Raw genomic sequence first — 24,156 nt, 5'->3', positions numbered from 1 at the left:
TGCCTCGAGGAGAGATGAACTCAGGATGGTAGAAAGTCGGATTGCCAAAGCCTTTTTTAATGAGCAGGAGAGTGTACATAAGCAGTGCCTATCATGTCACTGTTTTTAACGTTTGTGTTCAGAGAGCATGTTAAACACAGGACGATAGGGTTTGTCCTCCTAATATGTTTCTTCCTCTCATCTCTCTCTCTCTCACTCTCTCGCTCACAGCCCCCCTGGGCAAACACATCTGACCTCAGAGCTAACAGTAGAACAACCTCCAGACACCTCTCACTCCTCCACCTCAGAGGTTAAGGAGGGGTGGGAGCTCAGGCAAACAGAGTTCACATAATAGACTGACTCTGGAGATGAAATCTTCATATTTCAGGCTTCGCTTTGTACACACACACACACACACACACACACACACACACAGAGCTGCTCGTAGGGAGTGGTGAAGAGTGTATTTGCGTAAGAGACGTCATTTATGCAGCTTTCCCTCTCTTACTCCCACGCACTCCTCTTAATTGAGCTCTTCTCTTCTTTCCACTTCCTCCACCTTCTCATTTTAATTTGAGTATCTAAATTAAATGTGTGTTTATGAAGTGAACTTAAGCATCTGATTCTTTATTTTATTGAATAACGAGGGACTAAAACGGGGCCAGATTAGACCAAAACAAATGCCTTTCCTGGAGTATTTTTTCTGTTTGTCTTGCAGAACCAGCCAAGCCGTGACAATCACACAAATACACTCCTCCTCCTCCTCCTCCTCAACTCAACCCCCACATCTCTTCTCCTTCCTCCCCTCCCTCCCTCCCCCACTCCATCAAATTGTGTTTTTGCTACAAATCAATAAACATTATCAGAGAGTGGCAGACTATGGGCTGGTGGAGGCAGCCTCTGTCTGTTAAAGCCCAGACCGCCCTGTCTCTATCACAGCCTGGGTGAGAAGGCCAGGAGGAAACAAATACACACACACACACAAGAAAAAGGTAGACAACACACACACAAACACAAAAATACATGTAACAGGGACTTACAGTAAACATAAGAATCTACAGGCACAGATTGAAGCAGAATACATACAAACAGAGCCACAAGTAGACACACAGACATGCCCGATGATCAAAGAGCGAGTCTTTGATGCATGTACGCTTCTACAGGGAGCGATTTCTCACATCCACGCATACAGAGACACAGACAGCAGAAAACAATCAAACTGAGAGGACTGGAAAAGAAAAGAACAGCGCGGTACAGCACCGGCTGTTTAGTCCATGACACTCAACGTTTGTAAGAAATTAAAGGGGGGAGAAAAAAGAAAAAAAAAAATCACAGTCTATGACGCCAACAGTGACTTTAAACACTCTCTAACCCATTAAGGCCGCTGTATCACCACTCTATGCTTGTCAGCTCCCGTTAGCTTTAGCGTCAGAAATCCCCGCTCTCTCCGACGCTCTACGAGAACCATTTAACTGAGCTCTAAATAAGATGATTTTCAACCTGTCCCCACTTAGCTTGGGGCTGTAAAAGGAAAATCAGGGGGCCTGCCATACACCATTTTCTCAATTACCTTTCTCATTATTGTCATCCGTGTTCATTACTACTATTATCATCCTCCCTTTTCTGTTGCACCCCCCCCCCCCCCAACCCCCCACTTTAGGCTAGCTTAGGCCATTGTGGCTGTCATGTTGGATGAAGAGAAAGAGGAGAGCGGCAGAATCGAGAGCTTTTTCAAGGCCAGAGCACTTCAGGTAATTAATATAGCAAGAGGGGGCAGATGAGAGGAGACGGAGAATATGTGAGTATATGTACGCCTGTGTGTGTTTTTGCTGAAATGCCTGATTGGGGAGCTCACCTGCCGATACCCCCTAAAAGGTATTTCATTAGCAAGCCTTTTACCATACAAGCACAGGAACAAAGCCTCGGTTACGCCTGTCTCCACTCCAACTCAACGGGGCCCTCCAGGACGCCTGTAGCTGTGTGTGGGAAGAGTAAAGAAGAGTGGAGGAGCAGAGAGGAGAGGCGAGGAGAGGCTATCCCTGTTCATAATCTCATGACAAAAGGCAAAAAGGCATCATCCTATTAACAGCATGATCTTCACCATCTCATGCTAGCTCCTTTCCACAGGGGGCTCTCTGTTATTATTAAGGTGAGTGGGTGATAGGGAGCAGGAAAGGCGCCCGGTGCCTCCCTATTAGCCCTGGGACAAGAGTAGGTATGGAGGGGGAGAGGAGAGAGGAGAGACCCCATGCTAGGGTCCTGCTTGGAGTCTCTTTCTATTCTTCAGAATGAGAGCTTGGACCTTTGGGGGCTGGTTTCTATTAGGCTTCAGTGATACAACACAAAGTGGGAGACATTCTTCAATCAAACACCTCGACGCCAGCGGTGATGCTCGCTGGGAAAACATCCTCAGCTCCACCTGAAGCCGACTCACTTTATTCCTCAGCTCACGTCAGGGATCATATATTAATTAAATGCTGTGAAAGCCGCGGCGTTACCTGCTCTATATTCATTTTTGTAGTTGTGTTGTCTCCTTATGATGCTCACAAAAAGTCAAAAATGGTTAAGATTCATGCTGTGTACTGAGAGTTGATAACTGTTGTCTAGTTGTGTATCGAATTAACATGTTGTGTACGTTAGTTTGTTTGTTTTTTTTACTGTATTTATTCACACAGAATATAATTACGGCAATATTTTGTATATGCATGTTGATGGATTCTCTGCTGCTCGTTTATGATGGTGGAATCTGTGGAGATGATGCAACATGTTGCCTCTGTGCTATCAGGACGTTAAATTAAATATGACAGAAGCGATTACATGTATCAGTATTTGCATCTCTTCACAGACTTCAACAGGCGTTAAGGTAAAAAAAATAAAATAAAATAAACAAACACTGGAAACGGAAAAGAGGGAGGAGTCATGGACATTTTTTTGTATTAAGCTCGGTATCCACTGGCAGCATTGCTAAAATACTCAGTGTGTGTGTGTGAGAGAGAGAGAGAGAGACTGGTGAGAGAAAGAGAGATTAGTCTGTTTTTCTGTTTGAGTGTTTTGTCTTCTGCTCAGTGGGGGTGCTTGCCTCTAGCCTCAGGTTACACAGGGGAATTGTGGGAAAAAAAGAAGTAGACTGAGCTGTGTTTGAGAATGACAGCAATGCCGGGCTTGGTGTTAAAAAAGTACTGAACAGGTAACTCCCTCCTCACTCTGAATTTCACTTCATTCATAAATGATTAAAAGTTCTTTTGTTAGTGTACAGTATCTCATTTGATTGCATTATTATCACCGAAAAATTGTTGGTCCGTTTTGACCTTTTTTCTTCAGAAGCCTCATTGATAATAATGTTTTGACAACATTTTTTAATGGTTTACAAGCATAAATACGCATCTGAAGCTCATTTAGATGTGGTACCAGACGCTTTGTGGCTGTACTTGAATATGACAATCTCTGATGCTTCTAACATCCTCAGTACAGGTTGGTAACTAACTGCAAATAAATACAAACATTTAACTACATTCATAAGTTACTTCAGAGATGCGAGCTGTCCGGAGACCCGGTGTGTAAAGATGGCGGAGCGAGACATGCACACTGTAGCTAGAATAGCAGGGGATCGTCTCCGGCACATTTTGGAGACAGTTCTGTGTACATTGGACATAACAGACTGCAATGAAAACCTGTCTGCTAATGTTTGTGACATCTCAGAAGAGGCACGAGGAGCAACAAGGCTTCAGAGTGATGCTACTAATGTTCAGATTCTGAGAACTAGTCTGGGATTATCAACGAAGCTGTGCTGTCAACCTTTATATTGTTTACATACAGCAGAAATATAAGCACAAACTGTTCTTTTTCCTTTCTTCAGTATGTTTAAAACACTACTACATGATATTAAACTGAAATAGTCAACTAAACATTAACTGATCTTTATTATAGTGATTAAGAGTACAGCAACAGGTTTGGGGAAAAGCTGAGTACTGACGTTGTGTTTATATGTCAGTTTTTGATGTGGACATGAACCAAAGTACAAGAGAAACTATCATAATACTATGATTCATTAACTGTACATAAGTAGACTTCATTCACTCCCATTAAAAGCAATAAAGACGATCTTCAATTTCCTCTCTTTGCAAATTTCTGAATCCAATCGATTTTTTCTATGTGTGCATGGATTTATCATGTGATCACGCTGCTTGACGATGAGACAAATGTCAACAACTCATCGCTCAGACGGCTCTGCGAGTACACCCACTGTTGCACTTTAATTAACACTATACACAAATGGTACATGCTGCACAGCTTCAACATTGCTTTTAGGACATTTATGGATAAAAATAGCATTGTTCTTGCTGTGTGACAACCTATTACTGCAAAGAATACACACGGACTCACCTGATAAAAGTCAGGATTGAGCTAATTCAGTGCGATAGAGAAAACTTTGAGGGACATTTTTAAAAAGGTATGTCAAAGTAAAGAGTAGAGATACTCGAGAGATGCACTCCTTCCGACTCCATCGCCTCCCACACACACACACACACACACACACACACACACACACACATACACCTCCTCTCATCATCATCGTCCTCCATTCTCCTCTGTAGCCCAGTAAAAAGCCTGTGATGACCTGGGTGTGTAGCTTATTAACCTCTCCATCAGTTCTTATCAGCCAATGAATAGCCCAGTCATCTGCCCCTCCTCTTAAATCTAAGGGAAAAAAAATTTCTCCTCACGTCAGTAATAATTCAATCCACACACAAATCATTTAAGGTGTACGCGCGCACACACACACACACACAGACAGACACACACACACACACAGAAGGGGATCAGTGGTAACATTTTGTCAACCTCGGTCCTGGTGGGCTTCCAAGATTGGCGTGGACCAGATGTTACTGAAATTATCAACAATCGGAGGAAACAACAGACGGGCGTGTGTGTGTGTGTGTGTTCACGTGTGTGTACTTATGTGCCTGCCTACATGCATGAATGTATGTGTGTGTGTATGTGTGTGTGTGAGGGCCAGAATAAATTAATGGCTGATTTCTCCCCTTGCTTTGATGGCATTAAGAGCCCTCTTCTTCTCAATGTGCCGCGTTAAATGCTTTTCTCTCCTTCTCTCTTTCCCTCCGTCTCTCCCTTCTTTTTTTTTTTTTGACAAGCAGGGCCACCCAGCAGAAAGCAACTGATGCAAAACGCCAGAGTAATCCCCCCCTCCATCCACCAACCACCACCACCCCTCCCGCTATCTTTAGTCTTTGACACAGTAGCCATTATCTGTGGGATTTAGTTAAACCAAACCTTCATGTATTTGTTAGGCCCTGGGTTCGTTTTCTCCTCTGACTGCTCTGCTTGAGTGTGGCCAGGCTGGGGGGGGGGGGGGGGGGAGTGGAGGGGTTTACATCATCAGTACAGCTAGCTGGAGACATAAGAAGAGGGGGTATACAATGCCATCTAGCTGGATACTGTTAAGGATGTTAAACATGTTAAAGTAGAAATTTGTAGCCTTGTTTGTAAATCGCTGCCAAAAAAAAACCCCAAAGAAAAACCTAAACTGAGTTTTTACAGAAGTTAACAGCTCAAACACAAACATTTAACTCACCCTGATTAATTTAACCAAACTTAACAAAAACAGATCATATGATATCCCATGCTGCCTGAGTACCACAACAGTGAACTGAGCCATACATACAAGGAACCAGGAAAAACAAAACGACTTGTTTCTTGACATTTTCATGCATCAGCAGTCAACTGTGTCAAGTTTATAAAACTATTTGACAAACAAAACCTGAAATATGACTGGAAGATAAACCAAATTTACAGAGGTACCAACATTACCAACCTACAATTTATCTTATCACAGTTTTCAATAAACAGAGTCTGAATTATATTTAATTAAACTGAGAATAGCTACAACAAAGAGTTCAACTAAAGAATATCAGCAGCTGGTCATCCTGTAATTAACCCAGACAAACATATAAAAAGCAAGTCAACAAATATAATGAAATGTCACATATGGATGTATTAGTTACAGATAAATGTGGATGATATTGTCCAATCCTAACATGAAAACTGATGACGGCTACAAAGAGAGTAAAACACTTTGCTTAAAAAAACCTCATATCTATAAAATCATGCTTAAACACTAGAGCCTTTCTCTCAGCTACATGCTGCTACAGAGCTAAAAGCAGTGTTATGGAATCACTGTTGAAACTCGCAGATAAGCTGGGGCTTGGTGGGACTAAGCTAAGGTTAAGCCAGGTGGTTTAGCTCCCTGAGTATGTGTTTACACACACACTGAGGTGTGAACCATTTGGGGAGCTTAGAGGGGTGGAGAAACATGAGTTGATTTAGTGCTAGTGTAAACCTTAGTACCTGTTGATGGTGTTAATTGGGACAGCTTAACACAAACAGCATAAATCTGTAGGGATTCTGATCCGGGCCAAGTCAGATATACACACTGGTACAGTGGGCTGCCTATCAAATCCCAATACTTTTTTTTTTTTTTTTTTATGGTAACAACCGAAAGGCATCAAACCTACTGAGATTCATAGTTTTGTTTAATTATTCTTTAATAATGTCATGATTTAGATACAAATTTTGCCAATTTTAAACTATTTTATGTAGGAAAAGCTCTTGTGCAGCTTCTTGTGTTTAGACATTTAACATTTGAGAACTATTTTATATACTTTAAATTAAAAAAAAAAAAGTTTTGTAGAAAAATGTGTGATTTCTTCTAAAAATAATGTATCAAAAAAAGTTTATTTAAATTATTTTAGTACAGGTTAAGAAATCCAGGTACTGTGTAGGCACTAGTATGAAAAACTAACAATCTCGAGCCCTCGTATTCAGTGGTGTATAGAAGTAATTTTGAAAATATTGCCCCTATTTGACTTTAAACACGGGGCCACACACAGGTCAAGCCACTTATATGGCAGTTATATTTATTTGTAAGGGAGTAAGAGAGGAGGGGGTAGAGAAATTTCTGAATGAAAAAAGTGTGAGTATGTCACAGAGAGAGCAGTGATAAACCCCCCCCCCTCAACCTGCTGACAGACAGCTGCAATCTTTTTAGCATAAGTGGCTCCGCCTGCTCCATTAGCAAAGAGAAGGAGGAGGGTGTGTGTGTGTGTGTGTGTGTGTGTGTGTGAGAGAGGAGAGGGGGGGAGGCTCGACCCCCCCTGGGGTAGATGTTAGAACAAATTTGAGGGGTGTCATATTACACGCCTTGTGACAGGAGGCCGAGGGGAGGTGAACGATGAATTTGCTTAATGAATTAATCTGTGGACCAGTAATAGCTCTGCTAACAACATTAGTCATCCTTCTTTCATCTCTGTGCTGCGATTCACTAGTTTCTCCCCTCGTCTTCCTCTGTTACACAATCATTTCATCCATTCCTTCTTCATCTTTACTCCCTGTCCTTCCTCTCTCAGAGGTTTGCTTAAGGGCAACAGCAGTCTAGCCTTCCCCATTTAAGATATAAATAAATACATTTATTTAGGTATTTATGGTAATCTTTTGCTATTTTCAGGTCAGACCTACCGAGGAATTAAGTCTCTAGATTTGTTTAATATACTCCCTGATGTACATTGTCCCTAATGTGTTTGTAAATGTGTCAAATAAATCCCCACGCACACACTTTTTCCATCTGGAACGATATAACATTACAACTGACACAAACACCAGGCTGTTACTGCCACTGGCCCTGGCTCAAGCTTTGATTCAATACACAAATGCAAAATTGCTGTGTTTAAATAGATATTTAAATGGAAATGTATTGGGAAAGACAGCTGTTGGTATTTGTAGCCTGGAGTGCTCATTACAATGGGAAATGGGGAGGAGTGTGTATGGGAGGGGGATGATGACAACGGTAGCATGGCGAGCAGCTGTGTTAGCAAGTGAATGGTGTAATTACTGGCCAAACCTCTGTCATTAACCTGCATTGTCGAGTGCCACCACATCCGTTACCATGAGAAAGCCTTGATTAATTGACTGCAAGGTTGAAATTCAATTATGTTGTTGGGCTGTAGTTTGTAAACCAAATAATTATCAACCACATACAAAACAAACAACAACAACAAAAAAACCCCTCTCTTGTAAATCTGAGCTATACTGAGAATATTTTTCTCTTTAATTTCAACTGTCAGTTTTGCTTTGAGATGGACGCGAGATAAAGTTTACATTAACACACAAACAAGAAAATAAAAGAAGAGGAGGGGGAAAAAACAGGTGGATTAAAATGTGTCCGCTTCATTTCAAACCAATAAATTAGCTCTTCATATAAATTTAAATGCACAAAAAAAACAAGACAAACAAAAATAAAACACTGGCTCCGCTTTGATTGCGTGCATCTCTGTGCTGCTACAAAGTCTGCTTTGTGCTGTGCGTGTTTATGCGTGTGTGTGTGTGTGTGTGTGTAGCTAAGCTGCGGTTGTGTGTATGAACATATTCAGTGTGTTTGTTAATGTGGAACTTGTATATTCTGTGTTTGCATGTGTGTGTCTGTGACGATGTGTTTGGCAGCTTGCAGGATGGTTTGTTGGACCGGCTGCTGCATGGGGTCTCAGGCAGAGAGGCGGCTGATGAAAGCATTGGCGGGATGCTCCAATAAAGAGCAGATTATCATAAGCGGCCATTGTCCACCTCCCAATTCTCTCCAACAACCCCCCCCCCTCCTCCCTCCTCCCTCCTCTTCCCGTCCCCACTTACTCACCCCTCTGCTGAAAATGTTAATCGGGCCTATCGCTGGCAGGCTGAGGACAGGAGGAGTGCCTGGCCCAGTGAGTACAACTTCAACTGATTTAGAGGAAACGTGGATACAAATTAAGAGAGCAACTAAAAAAAAAAAAAAACAAAAAAAAAAAACAGGAAAAAAAAGCAGTGACAAAATAATCAGAGAGAAAAAGAAAGTGAAACACAGACAGAGAGATATACGACAAAAATAAAGTAAAATAAGAAGCAGCCTACAATAATTCATAAACAAATTTAACTTACACGTCCCTGGGCCGTGACGAGTAGCTACACCCCCCCCCCCTTCATCCCAACAAACTCCCTCCCTCCCTCCCGTTGACTCCATCCACCCAGCTCGTTTTATCTGAAGATTCTCAGACAATGCCTAGAGGATCCCGTTCCCTAATCTTCCTAAAAATCCCCTTTCATCCCCACTGTTAAAGAATGTATGAAAGGCTGACACCGAGCTGGAGAAAAGAATGAGAAAAAAAAAAAAAAAAAAAAGAGAGAACCAGTGCACATCTGGGAGTGAGGAGGGTGGTGTCACTGTGCTGGACTGGGGAGGGGAAGGAGGGGGGGTGGGTGGGTGGGTGGGTGGTGGTGGGGGAGACAGGGAGGCAGAGGCTCAGCATTGGTCGCTTGTGCAGAGTCCTTGCAAGTTGACTAATTAAATTGTTTTGCTGCTCAAACATTCAAATGGCCGAGGAGATTAAGGGCATGAGCGGGAATGGGAGTTTGTGTGTGTGTATGTGTGTGTGTGTGTGTGTGTGTGTGTGTGTGTGTAATGGGAAGGGGGGGAGGGGGGGGGTTAATCTGTGTTCTGACCCAGTTGAACCTTGGAGTCACACACACACATTTTCCACACAAAACAAAAAAAACCCAAATCCTTTGTTTTGTCCCCCCTCAAAGGCAAGAAAAAGGCAATAGGTTTTAAAGGAGAGATCCCAAGATTTCTTTTCTTCCCCCCATAGGGAAGAACGGCGCATTTGCTCCTGAAGTGAATTCAAGATGACCACAAACACATTCCACTGTGGTCTAAATACAAAAACCATTCGATTGAAAGTGAGTGCTCTTTTTGTAACCCTGACAACAACAACAACAAGAAAAATGACCGAAGGCTTCAAAAAAAAAAAGAGAAAAAGAAAAAGAAAGAGGAACGCATCTTCTCTTGGCTGTGTCTATCTCAGTTGCCATGAGCCTAGCTTACGAATCGGGTCTGTGATTATGGATAAACAATAGTTGCAATCTTCACTGCTCAACAATTTCAATCACAATTCACCACAATGAATGGCCGAGCCTACAGCGTAGCCTGTGTTCACTTTCAAGTCTACCTTTATTGGAAGATTCAGTAGAGCTGTGTGTGTGTGTGGGGGCTTAATGTTACTCAATTCATTGTCAAAGCCCAACAAAATACAACAGAGGAAAAAGAGGAGTTGTACGATGTAGCACCTGAAAAACAAAGTGAACGCTAATTAAAGCCAACACCAAAACCTCTCTCCTCTCTCCCTCCATCTTTCAGTCTGTGAACTGGGGAGGGTATTATAGTCTAAACACTTTTTCTTCTCTCAGTGCTGAAAGATTAGACTGGTTATCCCATTAAAGTTGGTAAAATGCCATTCTTGTGTCTTTAAGCTCTCGTATAGGAGGTCAAGATGAGTCTGCCTGCGCTTACAAGGCGGGCACGGATGTAATCTGCCCAAAGTTACAATAATTAATGTTAAGCTTCTTCAGCAATACGTTTGTGAAAGAACTGGCCCTGATAATATACTTAAAGCTGCACAGGCTGTTTGTGTTGTCGCGACGAGACAAGGCAGGGCTTGATGTGCATGCGTGTATGAATGAGTGTGTGTGTGAGAGTCCCTATGCCACTCACGTAGCTGAGCTTAAATCTTTAGTCAAACTATAAGCTGATGCTGCCACAATGCTGGATTAGGACGACAGGCATGGGAAAAAAGTGAGAGGCTGGCTCACTTGATGCAAAAGAAATATACACGTAACACACACACACACACACACACTCCAGTGACAATGATGCCTGAAACCCATCACCATTAGTATTAGGACTACAAGTACAGGATCTGCAATGTAAAGAAATTCCAATTACAGATTTCAATATTTAAATACCAAGATATTCCTTCAAAAGCATGCATGTGCACATACATACATATATATTTTAATATCATAGATGAAATGCAACTAAATATTGATAATTCAGAAATAGATTAAAACCAGATTTTAAAAACCTATGTATTATGAAGACAGTGGTAAAGAAAGGACAGAGTAGTGATTTTAAATAACTTAATCATTGACTAAACCAAAAATTAATTTGTTTCTCTATAAAGTCAACTGCAAGACAACAATACAATTAGATTAATTAAAATTTGCCTGAAGGACTTAGTTTGGATGATTTAGAGCCACAGGTTGACGTTTAAGCTGTTCACACACTGCAATCCTCCACACACACACACACACACACACACACACACACACACACAGACACACACATGCTCTAAGGCCGCCAGCAGCCCTTTTCGAATGTGAAGGCATTGACAGTCCGTTCTGTCCCTTTCTCAGATACTGAGGGGGATATGCTGCATGTGTAAAGTACATTAAGCTCTTGCTGGATCCCTCCTCGTGCCATTCTCCTCTCGTCGACTCGCAGACACAAAGGCAGATTAAAGGAGCGCACGCCATAAAAACCCCTATGTCAATCTTATCGGCTTCAAGTGCAATTTTTAAACATATGTTAATCTGGGAGAGCTAAAACTCATTCTCTGCTCTCTCTCTCTGCTTGTTTATCTCTTATCAAATGCGCAGTAGGTGAGGGGCAGCTTCGCGGTGCGGCTAAGTGCCATTATTTGGATAATTGCGTCCATTGTTGCAGTTTATATAGCTATTTGAAATGGGAGGTGTGTGTAAATAGGTGCAGGGGCCAGGTAGGGGGTGGTTGAGATATATTCAAACAGGGGCCAGGGGATTTTCTGCAAAGGCTACATGACGCATTTGAATGCTTCTTCATACCTAGAGCTGAAATTTCAATAAGGAGTGTTTGATATATTTTTCTGTGTAACAATACCTTAGAAAAAATAACAATGCCAAGGTCAGAAGCATTACATGCGTTGGTAGAAACTCACTAACAATGAATAGTATCTAAATTCTACTGTAAATTAGCATGAAAATAAAGCGCATATTAATGACACTATTGAAAGTTTAAGCTTTTCCATCCATGCAAGGTGCTTTTTTTCTCCCTTGGAGCACTGTGCAAAAAGGTTGTATGACACTTAATAACACCAGTTTCATAGTTTAACTTTTGCAAAAGCAGCCATGCGATATCATTCTAGTCAAAATTATATGTATTCTTAAATGATATTCTATCTTGATGACAGTTTTGACAACTTTTTAGTTGACAGAATTATAACTATTATAGGAATTCATCTTCAAAATGAAAACACATCTTCTGTTAAAACGCGCTAATATTCTTCTCCTATAATCAAACTCCTATAAATATTTGGTCTGTTGCAGGAGGTGAACGTTCTCCTAATGTTGCATGTGTGAAGGACAGTGCTCCCAGTGGTGCAAGAATAACAAGTTCATTAGTCGAGGGGGGGCGCCGCAGGAATTCAAATTCCCCCCCGACCTGGGCCTGGCCTCTGATTGGCTGGCTGCGTCGGCATGGCGAGACTCATTAGAGCCCAGCAGTAATTAAGAGTTGTTAGAAAGTGAATTCTCCAACCGCAGATTAGAAAATTAAACTATTTACTGATTACATATTAATAGAAGACAACAATGGCGCTTGCCATAAGCTTGGAAGGCAACCAAGGAATAAATCTGTGTACTTAATTACCATAAACAATGGGGGCATAGAAATGGAGTTTTATGCACACTCCCTCCTGTAATGTGTCTGATATCAGAAGACACTTGACAATTCTTGTTCAATTATCTCTATTATTTAATGTGCTGTGAACTGCCTCTGAGTAAATAAATTAACCACCCCAATTACTTTGGATTCATCTGGGGAGGGCCGCGGCGTAATAGAAAATGCCGCAGAAAGCTGCATTGTGCCCAAACCAGGGGAGAGAGGGAGGGGGGGAGAGAAAGGAGGAGGAGGAGAAGAGATGTGTGGAAAAGGAGGGAGACGAAGGGGGAGCAAAGGGTGAGAGAACGGAAGGAGAAATAGAGATCCACAGGGATAAAAGGAACAGAGCAAATAAAAAGTGATGCAGAGGAGCAAAGAGGATTGAGAAAGAAAAGAGAAAGAGAAAAACAAAGAAAGATAAAAAAGAAAGAGCAGAAAAAAGCAGAATGAGGAAGCTGATTTGGAAAGCACAAAAAATAAAGAGTGATGGGATAAGTTACGTAGAACAGGAAGAATTAAAAAAAATGAAGATGATTGAAGACTTGAATCCTTGTGGAAAACATTATACATGCAAACTCTATATATAGAGAAGGAGGGAAATAGAAGGATGAGGCAATGACAAAGCAAAAGCATGTGATATGAAAAGAAAGGCATATTGAGGACCAGCAGTGGATCTTCCCAGGCTTTCTGCTGGTGAAGCAGGGAGATGAACAATCAAGTCATGGGTCAGTCGGTCTGTCTGTTCACATCTGCCCATCAGTCCTGCAGCGCTGTGCACTACCACAGTACCACTGCACACTGAGCTCACCCAAACTTACCTCAAGAGGTCTGAATCATATGATCAGATGCACTGCTATGGACATCGCACTGAACATCCACCCTGCTTATAAAAGTAGCTCTGTGTCTATGAATAGACTGCAGTAAAAACTACATATAGACAACATAGATGTGAACACATGGCTAAATGTAGAATTACTAGTATGGGAACAGTCAGTGAAGTACATTTATACAATGATTAAGAATGCAGAGATCTGTAAATCCCTCAATACATGAATAGTAGCCTAGACTTCCTCTCTTGACCATTTTCTCTCTGTGACGTCCAGCCTTCACCGCACCTGTACTTCTTAGCGCTGACCCAAGTAACCCTTAGGTTTTCAATTGAGTTCTTTATTATCTAATTTTTTGTTGAGGTCACATCTGAACTCCAGCTCAATTAAAATACTGCAAGGGTGTGACAAATTTTATTTCTGTCCAATCTTTTCTCTGGAGAGGTCTGCTCAGGAAAGCTCAGCTTCTTTCTCAAGTCTGCAGATGTTCTGTATTTCATAAACACTTTAGATTGGATTAGGGCAACTAAAGTAAAAGTTGATAGTAGATTGGGTAAGAAGTTGGTCTTTATGCTTCTACAAGACAATAACAGCCTGGCTTGAAGACACACTAGTTAAAGAGGTTGAACTGGGGCTGCTTCCATGTGTTGATGGATGCAGAGTTGTGTGCTTGTGTGAGAAGTGGGGTGTCTTTAAAAAGGAACCTACATGCTTAGTAAACTAGACAAAACAAGGTTCCATGTATAGATAAAATGAGATCATGAGAAGAAACAGGCAGAGGTGGTCGATACACATTAGTGGTGGATTTCACAACCACATATCAGTTCACACAGGTGCATAATAAGGAGTGTTTTGGATGGTAGAAGAGAAAATCTTGTCTAATACATACAAAAGCCTACGTTTTATGCACTTCTGTGGCCAACAAGTTGCAATGAATTAACTTTATTCTGTCAGATTTTTTGCCAAATTCATCATGATGAGGAGACTTTCCAAGAATATTTATTAGCATCCAAGGAAGCTGCTCAAGATTTAAAGAAACTGTGTAAAGTTTTCTTAATTGTACTGTGATTGTGTGAAGTCCCAAATTCAACCAGGCACCTGGACATCCAGCTGCTACCTGGTGACTAGCAGAGTAAAGAAATATCAACATCTGACTGGTGGCTGGTGGTAAATTCTCACCATGTTCCCTAGTTAAGCACAGGCACCGGTCAGATGTGATGGATCAATACCGGATGTTTTGCTTACAGCCAATCAGCCACGGTTTCAATCAGACATTTCAGGTGCGGAGAAAAATATCTATCATCTATGACAGCCAATAGAAAGGTGACCTCAGTTGCTGAGGTGATAAAGGTTACTTTAGTGACCACCTGTCACTGGCGCATCTCGCTCCGATGCCTCCAGATCTTGGCCTAAAGGCACAATCCATAACCTATTGGATGAGTCTCTGGGATAAGTGCTGCAAAATGAGATATGGAAACAGAAATGCACTTTCAGGGAGCGAGAAAGGTGCTCCACATCAAGTTTTTTTTTCCTCCTTGCTGCAATACGATGGTAGTGTGGAATCGGTAGCTTTTTCACTGCATTTTTTATTTTGTAATGAGCTTTAACAAAATGACAGACGCCTCACAGGTAAGCACAGCCTCCCCAACGTACATATGTCAGGACCAAAGAGGTTAATTCTACATGTTTCATTGATAGTTATGATAATTAACAGCATCAGGGACAAATCATAGGGCTTTTATTGTATAAAAAACATATGATATCACCCACATACACAATATACTGAGCTACATCCTCCAGTAGTGTGTTGACTCATGGAAGTGACATTTTCTCGATTTAATTCCCCACTGATGTTATAAGGGGGTTAAAGCAACCAAGGTGAATCTCTCTTCGTGATATCCTTTTATTATTTTGTCCTCGCCTTCCCTGTTGTCCCCCCCTCTTCCTTTTCTAGTGAATCCTATTTTTCAGGATATATATATATACCTGCGGTCCTATATAAACTATATAAAGAGAAATCTTTATGGTTGAAGGTGTTTGGAAGTAAATAACCTGGCGTCTTGCTGGCTAGCGGCTGCTTTATCAGTGGGTGAAGAAGAAGAAGGAAAAAACAGCCCTTCAGATTGACACAATGGCATGCGCTCCGACAGGGGAAGAGGGCACAGAGGCAGGGAGGGAGGCGAAAAGGAGGAAAGCGAACACAACAAACAGAGGAGAGATAGTCTCGATATCAGGACCCAAATGGGATGGGGAAGGTGAGCGCAAATCCCACCGCCCCAGTTTCCTTTTCTAAAGACCTCCTCTTCTATCCTCCCCTGTGTTGCTTTTTAAAGATTTTGGGGGCTAAATCCACCAAGTTACGCGCCGATATATCAGAAAGAGCATGAGAGCTGCTACTAAATTACTACAGCAAATACTGTACCTGCAGTTTACAAACATCAAAATTTTACACTTCCTGGATCCACGTGTTTTTTTTTTTTTTTTTTTTTTTTCTCCAAGCAGCATTCTTGGGTGAGAAATGGGATGGTTTAGTATCACAAATGGGGATGCTATTCTCCAATTTCAGTTAGGGACTTAACGGAGCCAAGGCCCCTCTTTTGGCTCGGCACACTGTCTCATGTCTTAACAAGGCTTTACCCCCGGCCAAATCTTAAATAAAAACCTTCCGAATCCGGCTCCGTACGCCAAACCAGATTGCACTTTGTATGCGCGGGTGTGTAAGCATTTGTGTGTGTCTGTTGTGGATTTGTGAACTGTGTCAGTGCTCATGTTGTGTTGCCTCGTGTTTTTTTTTTTTTTTTTTTTTTTTTTACATTTCTTTGCCTCTCCCTCTCTCCTCCCTTTAACTCACCCCCGTCTTTCCTTATACAGCATATCAATGAAGGCCAGATATGTACTAGGGGAAGGAGGGTGTATGTGTGTATCCGTGCATGGCTGAGCGCACTGTTCAATAGTGTGGAGGCTGGCTGGCTGGCTGGGGCTGCGGCTGGCAAACGGCTGCAGCGGAGACTTCGGCTGGGGCTCCGCTATCGCACCCAGTTATCGTTTCCCCCATGAAGGGCTCCCTTATCACCCCAGCCCAGAGAGGTCTCCCTTCTTCTACCATCCCCGAGACACACTCCCCCCTCTCTCTCCCTCCCCACCCACCCATCCCCTCCCTTCTCCACCTCCTCCTCCTCCTCCCTCACCCCCCCCATCCCCTCCTTTCATATCCACCCAGCGCTCCGTCGCGCAACATTCAACCGAGAGGGAGGGAGAGAGGGAGGGAAGGAGGGAAGGGGGGGGCTTCAAAGATTCTCTCTCACACAAACGCACACATAAATACACACACATAAACTCCCTGAGTGTGCATGCGTGTGTATGTGCGTACGTACGCTCAATTTGCCAAAACAGTTTTTCCAGTGTAATTGGGCTTGGGGTACCTGTGTCCATGAGATAGCGCAGCCTCTTCTCCACGCGAGCTGCTCGGGCGTCTATGTGCCTCTGCTCGCTCTCCAGCGCAGACAGCTCCCCAACCACATACTGACTGGTGTCTTTGAACGCCTTCTGTCAACCGAGAGAGAGAGAGGGAGAGAGAAAGAGAGAGAGAGAGAGAGAGAGAGAGAGAGAGAGAATGGTTATGAGAGAAAAGGAAGAGTAGTGCGATATAGCATTAAACAGAGACAGAGAAAAATATGATAGAGGGATGAGACAGAATGAGAGGAAAATAGAGATTGAATGAAGCAAGAAGGTGATGAAGGGATACAAAAAAGAAAGGACGAGAATGAAAAAAGAAATGAAAGGAGAGGAAATGAATCAGAAGGGAGGAGGATAGTGAAAATGGTTTTAAAATGTATGCAATAGATGAGCAGAGTGTCCAAAAATCTTCTTTACATAAAACAAAAGAGAATTTCACCAGAAAAAGGTTTTAATCTCACAACAGATAATACATACAGCTATTGACTAACTGTTGCTGCTTCTTGTTTTGTAGGAGCTTTGTTTGGCATTACTGAGTTCCTCTCTCACATCTTCAAAACCACTTTATAGCAAAAGGAGCAGCAAAGCTTTAAATAACCTGATTAGAGAACTGTGAATTAACTCCTATTCAAGTAAATCTTCGTTTACGGCAAACTATCAAGGCGAGCAGTTTCCTTAAATAATCATTGACTATGTTACTGATCAATAATTGATCAAACATCAAAAATAAAATACCAAATGCTTGTTTGTCAAACATATCTTTTCATAGCTCAACACAAACAAATCAGATATAAAAACACGTGCTAATTATTTGAATCACTCAGAAACACTAATCAACAAATGGCCCAACAAAATCCAAAAGACTCAACATAAAAATTCTGCATAATTAGCTTGATGACATAAATTAAATGTGAATAAACATGTAGGGAACTTAAAGTTAACCCATTCTTGTATGAATAAGAAGTGTTGTCATGTAGCCTGCAAGTGTCTGTATCAATAGACTTTAAATCTTACTGGTCATTTAAGCATATGAGTGTGTTTGTGTGTTGAGCTTTAACTTAAACACCAACATTTGCTGAATCATGAATGATAATAAAGAAGCAGCAGCGACGATGAACTGGTCAGATGAAGAGCTGAAGGCAACACTCAAACCTCCTTCACGTCATCAAGGTAACCAGCACCTTTACTGTCCCGTTACTTCTGCATAGAAAACCACATCTATCTACCACTCCTTATGACAACTCAACTGATTAACCCATCATCAATCCCCAACAGCACTTTGAGTACATTGTCCAGTTATATATCACATTTTTTATCCAATGCTCAATCCACAATCAATGATATATTTAGGTTCAATTCAACTTTTCACTAGCGTAGATCTTTAATAATTACCGAGTGTTCCTGTACGTTCATTAAAAACACAAAAAGTGTTTTAAATTAATTCAGAACAAATATTTACAACCTACTGTGTCTGACTTACATGACAGGTTTTAAATTGTTTTCCTGCTCTGAAGATTAAAAAGAAGAGGAGCGGAAGAATACAGAGATTCAGAGAGACGTCAACATCAGTGGGAGATGAATCAGTAAACTGCTAAATGTGAAATACAAATCACGGAAAACAATTTACGAAAAATAAAGTGTTTCTTTAAACAAATTATTTAAAGATATTTTGGTTTCTGCTTTCTTTTACTGGGGGGAGATCATTTCTGTTCAAAAAAACTTTGACAGGTGCTAAAAGTTAAAAAATGTACATTTCTTGTAGTGTTGTCTTGTCCCACCTGCAGGTTAAATGTCTCCACAGTCCCTTAAACTAAACCTTACATTCAGCTCTCCTAACCCACTCTGCCATTTCAGATAAGTCTTTCTTCCAACTTCTCATACATACAAACACCAGCCACTCCATATGCACACACACACATATACACACACACACACCCATCCCTCTTTAACCATATGCACTTAATACACACTCCATTTCTGACCCCTCTTCACCTCTGTCTCCTGGCTGCTTGCTATTCTCCAGAGAAACTCCTCTGAGTGAGGAAAATGTTTATTCAAATTCACTACTGAGGATGCATCCGAAAAAATATCTCCATTTTATTGCTGATGCACTTCATTTTTCTTAATGGGAAGAGGAACTAGTGAGCAGGAGAGAGAAAGTTTTTTTTTTTTTTTCATTCCACCCAGGCCAGCACTTTTTCCCTGTACTCTTTCCGACGTGTGAGCGTGTGCATCTGTGTGGTTCTGTGCATGTGTGTTTTTGCAAGTGTGTGTGTGTGTGTGTGTGTGTGCTGATTCCCAGCAGCCTCTCTCTCTCCCCCCCCCCCCCCCCTCCCTCCCTCCCTCCTCCTTGCGCGCTCTCGCTCTATCACCATATTTTTCCTTGGCAAATCAATTTTACACATGATCAGCCCACTCCCCTTGCCGCGCTCGGCCCAGCCGTAATTAAGAGGAGGGAAATTACCATATATATTATATTAATGCAAACATCATTCAGCAGGTAATTCTTGGCTGATCGGGATAATGGAAAGGTTGAACACCCATTAACCCTGGGGCCCAGGCACTGGGAGGAGGAGGAGAGAGGGTGTGTGTGTGTGTGTGTGTGTGTGTGTGTGTGTGCGCACATGGGACTGGGGTGGAGGGTGCAGGGTCGAGGGTAGGAGAGGGCTGCTCGGGAAGAGAGATTCACCCCGTGGTCTCCAGTGGCACACACACTCATTGAAATTATAGCATTCTTATAGACACACTCTTTGTACGCACAAGTTCAAACACAGGCCGAGAAGAGACTGGGAGTGTGTGTATATACGTACACTTGAAGGACACGTAGGCACACAACTCCTTTGCAGACACACACACACACACACACCTCTAAATGGCAGCTGATATCTACCATTGTTATAATTAAAATGGCAGTCTGTTAGATCAATACATAGATGTCTCTGCAGAGAAGAGAGGACAGTAGAGGGAGAGAGGAAGTGTGTGTGTGTGAGATTGTGGTGGTGGTGGTGGTGGTGGGGTGGACAAGGTGAAGAGGAGGGAGGGAAATTCAAGCTAAAAAGGTGCAGAGAGAAGAAGAGTTCACTGATAGATTTATCTAAGACAAGTCAGGAGAGACAGAAAGAAAGCTGACTAACAGGAAATAAAAAAAAGGCCAAGTAGAAGCAATTATAGGATACAACCTCCCACCTCACTCTTGACCTGTAACTACTCAATTTCACCTTGACAAGCCAATCACCAAGGCATCATGAAGCTAAAGTTAAGGGCAAAGTACACCCGTTACTTGGGCCTATCACAGTGCTTGCTCATATCTTGCTTTTAAGCCATTAGTATTTTAATGGTATGGATTTTTTTCTGCTTTTCCTGTCAGTTATTGCAGGAGGGAAAAGTTTAAAGTATGCACTGAAAACCCTCAGCATACAGAAGTATGATTTAACAGAAAGAAAATGACAAACCTCTTCTTCAAATGGTCTGCGGATATCAATCTCCGTCGGTGAACCTCTATCCTCCTCGGCCCTCCTCAGATCTTCAGGTACAGACTTCTGTCTTTTCACCTCTGGAGGAATAAAGGGACGAATGGATAAGGAGGAGAGAAAAGGAAAGTGCAGGCATTCGAAAGAAGACGTGTAGAAGTTGTGAGATGTCATTGAATGGTCATTGCATATAAATGTTGTTTTACATGCTTAAAGTGTAAGATAGTTGATGGAGTCAGAGAGGCTCACTACTGAAACTAATTAATAATGATCAAGGAGTGATGGTGTGATCATCTTCAGTGTCAGTTTTCATTTCTTTCAGTGACTGGGCTGAAGATTGACTACACTTCCTCCAGGATTTCTGTCTCTTTCTTTCTCCCTTTCTTTCCTGGAATTCTTTATCATTTCATAGGTGATTTATTCAGCAGTTATGGTAAATTTGGTGACAGAGGTTAAGGAAGAGTTTCTTAATAAAGTTGGTTTCAAATGAGCATTTGTCGAACAAGTGAATCATTATGACTTTATTTAGATTTGAGCAACTACTCTTCAAAATGTCTGTGCACGTCCCTGACAGTTACCTGTTCTCAGGTGTGAGTCACGTGCTGTTGTGTGAATACATGCTCAGTAAATTCTCCCTGGGTAAATATGCATGTTGTTAGTGTGTTTGTGTGTGTGTGTGTGTTTGTGTCGCATTGTCCCCTACCTGGTCTGCTCTCCACATACTGGCTGAAGGACTTCAGCTGTGTTTTCCTGACAGCTGAGTCCTTGTTGAAGACTACCGGGCTACGCAACCTCTCTGTCGCTCTGCGCAGCCGCTCTGCTCGTAACTCCTCAGCATTATTCTGTCAAACACAGAGAAAATACACATTTAGCCTCGACAAGTATGAATCTGTTGATACCAGATGTCACAGGAACATAAGACAGTGTATTAAGAAACGGTTACTTGTAATTACATTGAATAAGAAATTGAACCTACAGTATATCTGGTGTTGCTGTCCTGCCACAGCTGATTGGTTTTGATCTCAAAGTTTACAACACTGATGTAGTAAGATGGGTGAAAGCAGCTGATGAATACATGCAGATTCAAGAAGTGCACAAACAATGGCTAGTGTAAAAGTGTTAAAACAAACAGAAGACACACACACACACACATACAGATGGAGTAGTTGGTTAAACTTTAAACTATTACTCTGACAGCCTCTAGCAGCCACTCAGATCTGCTCTCAGGCTTTTATTAGGCAGCTGTTTCAGGATTTCCTAGCTGCTCTGTGATTATTGTAACCAAAAACACACACACACACACACACACACACACACACACACACTGGTGCACATGTAAACACGTGTGCACAACACCTACTGACAGGCCATGAGATAAATCTGGTAGAAGTTGATATGTTAGCTACATTGTGGTTTGCATGTTTGCGTGAACACCTCTCCAAGCACACACACACACACACTCTCTCCCTCACTCATGAGAGAGACAAAAAGGAGGCAATTAACTTGACTTTCAACAAAACCCCGAGCCAGAAAATATATTCAAATTATGCAAAATGGGAAAAAAAAGCTATTGTTTTCAAAGTGAACATGTGTTAAAAAGCTACACGCTCGCTTCTCCCAATATCAAAAAACGGCATGCAGAAATGCTTTATTAGCAGGCCTCCAAATATGCCAAGCCGAGTGGAAAAGAAACCGACTCGGGCTAAGACTGACGTTGTGGCAACGTTAATAAGACGGCGAAACGTGTAATAAAGTCGACAATTAGGGCAAACATGTTCCACTGCTTGAGACGGAGGGAGATAGTCAAGCAGGGTGTGCAGAGCGAGGACAGCTAATAGAGACAGTGCGGGTGGGGAACGAGCTGCAGATAGGGAGTTGTTAGTTTAGCTTCAGATTATTGACTTTCAAAAACAATGTGAGCAATTAGTCTGTTCTCGCTTTGTTTTGTCTATTAGTCTGTCAAGTTTCCACCAGCCACTTAAAACCTTATGTCAAGTCAAATCGAAAGCAAAATTTATTTATTTATTTAAGTGCTATATAGCAAAATGGCCAATTAAACATTTGAAGACATAAGGCTTGTATGTGTGAGAGTGCTACTGTTTACTGTGTGTGTGTGTGTGCGTCAACATTAGGGGGCAACAGCAGGGCAATATCCAAGAGCAGAGAGTAAATTACTGACATCAGGAAAAGCGAGGAAGAGAAAACACAGGTAGGTAACAACTGGTGGTTTTGACTTTCTTCCTAAATAAAGGGAACAACAATAAGACAATCACAAAAACTAGATTGCTGAGTCCCTAATTAATGTTTGGTCTTGGCTTTCATGTCAAGGTTGCAACTGTGCAGTATTCAGTGAGGTTCCAGGACAGCAGCATTCAAAAAGCACCAAAAATCTCTCTGGTCTCATTTTTATTCATTAGGCGGACGTGTTATAGCAAAAAAAAGCTTTTCATTTGACTTAAAATGACAAATGTACAATATGTACAATAGACATGGTTCATTATCACGATCTATTATGATGTTATGTGCGTAGGTCACCTAGGTAAGGCAAGAAAAATACATACAATACACACTACAAATTACTTACGGTACTATAAATTTCTGTAGACAGGAGTCAATCAAGTGGCAGATTACCTGAATATTTTTTGTTTTTCAGGAGAAGTGTAACAATCAATGATAATTGGATGTCAAAGGATTTATTGGATTACTGTCCGTCCTTGTCATATTTTCATGAGGAGGATTTGTTTTTTTTTCAGATTTTACTGTGTTGACTGGTAAAAACTGCAAGCGCTTGCAATATCTACAGTGAACTGTTGATTTAGTAAAAGAGTAAATCCCTAGGGAGCCTGATTAGGACACTGAAGCTGTCGGCCCAATGATTAGTTGTTGTTTAACTGTTGTGAATCTGATGTGTTCAAGCAGAGATTAAACAGCGATGCAAAAAGTAAAAACCGCTGGCACATTACAACCAGATCTGTATGAACACGCCAATATCATAATGACAAGACAACACTTCCACTGGCCCTCAACACATTCTTAAAAACTGACTATACAGTGTGGGTGTCATCACTGTCAGAGGAATTGGGGTGCTCTTTCTTTCTCTCTCTCTCTCACACACATACACCCTATTACTCACTGGCCCACCCAGCCAAGTTTGAAAAATACATTTTGTAAAAATAAATATAAAAAAACATTTTTAAGGAAATAAATAAATATAAACTTGACTTGTTGTTGTTGACTTGACGTGTGTTGTCTGATTAAAACAGAACTGTTTAAATAAGTTGTAGAAAGTCCCTGGTATGTAATTGGTTGCTTCAGCTAGCTTGCTGCTTTTCAGTAATAGTCATAGCAAAATTTGTATGCATGTCTCTGCACAGTCAAGAATGGAAAATCAAAGTGCTTCTCTTCAAAGTGGTTTGGACAGTTTTCTTGATAAAATAGAGTGTAAGGACAAAGTTTTCTGTAAAATGTGCAGATTTCGTTTTTCGTGAGCTGACGGGTACTAAAGCAACAATAGCTGTAGGGTATAATGAATGCACAAGGCAGATGTTACATGTGTGATTTCTGTCTAAGTTAACACCTCTGCTGTCTGGGTTTATGTTCAGTTGCCACTTTATGCAATAAAATAGTTAATTAACTGTACTGTACGCTGTAGAGCCAATGAGCAGTCGGTCTTATTGGTACAAATATACTGTTTTTTTAGTCTGGACAGAGTATAAAAGACTATTTTTTTCTCTACTGTTGTGTACAGCCTTTATAGACCAATGCTCTGTTGGTTGAGCGTGTTGGATCAGCAGTGTTTTGCTGTTATTGGCTTTATGATGCAGAATGTTGCAAAGTAAACTGGTCG

At 41.5% G+C, this 24,156-nt stretch overlaps 1 protein-coding gene across 9 annotated transcripts in view; it reads right to left on the bottom strand.

Moving 5' to 3' along the window:
• The window catches only part of ehbp1 (EH domain binding protein 1), a 155,561-nt gene that overhangs the window by 19,859 nt on the left and 111,546 nt on the right, over positions 1 to 24,156 (bottom strand). For all 9 annotated transcript variants that reach the window (XM_067610727.1, XM_067610717.1, XM_067610719.1 and 6 more), the window contains 3 exons: positions 21,013 to 21,151; positions 20,292 to 20,392; positions 16,806 to 16,929 (listed from right to left, as the gene is read on the bottom strand). In XM_067610727.1, the coding sequence (XP_067466828.1) occupies positions 16,806 to 16,929; positions 20,292 to 20,392; positions 21,013 to 21,151 (364 nt within the window). The remainder of the gene's footprint in view (positions 1 to 16,805; positions 16,930 to 20,291; positions 20,393 to 21,012; positions 21,152 to 24,156) is intronic.

The sequence above is a fragment of the Thunnus thynnus genome, chromosome 14, assembly GCF_963924715.1.
Source record: "Thunnus thynnus chromosome 14, fThuThy2.1, whole genome shotgun sequence".
Taxonomy (NCBI): domain Eukaryota; kingdom Metazoa; phylum Chordata; class Actinopteri; order Scombriformes; family Scombridae; genus Thunnus; species Thunnus thynnus.
Note: the sequence above shows the minus strand (reverse complement) of the source record. Positions and strands in the feature narration are given on the sequence as shown.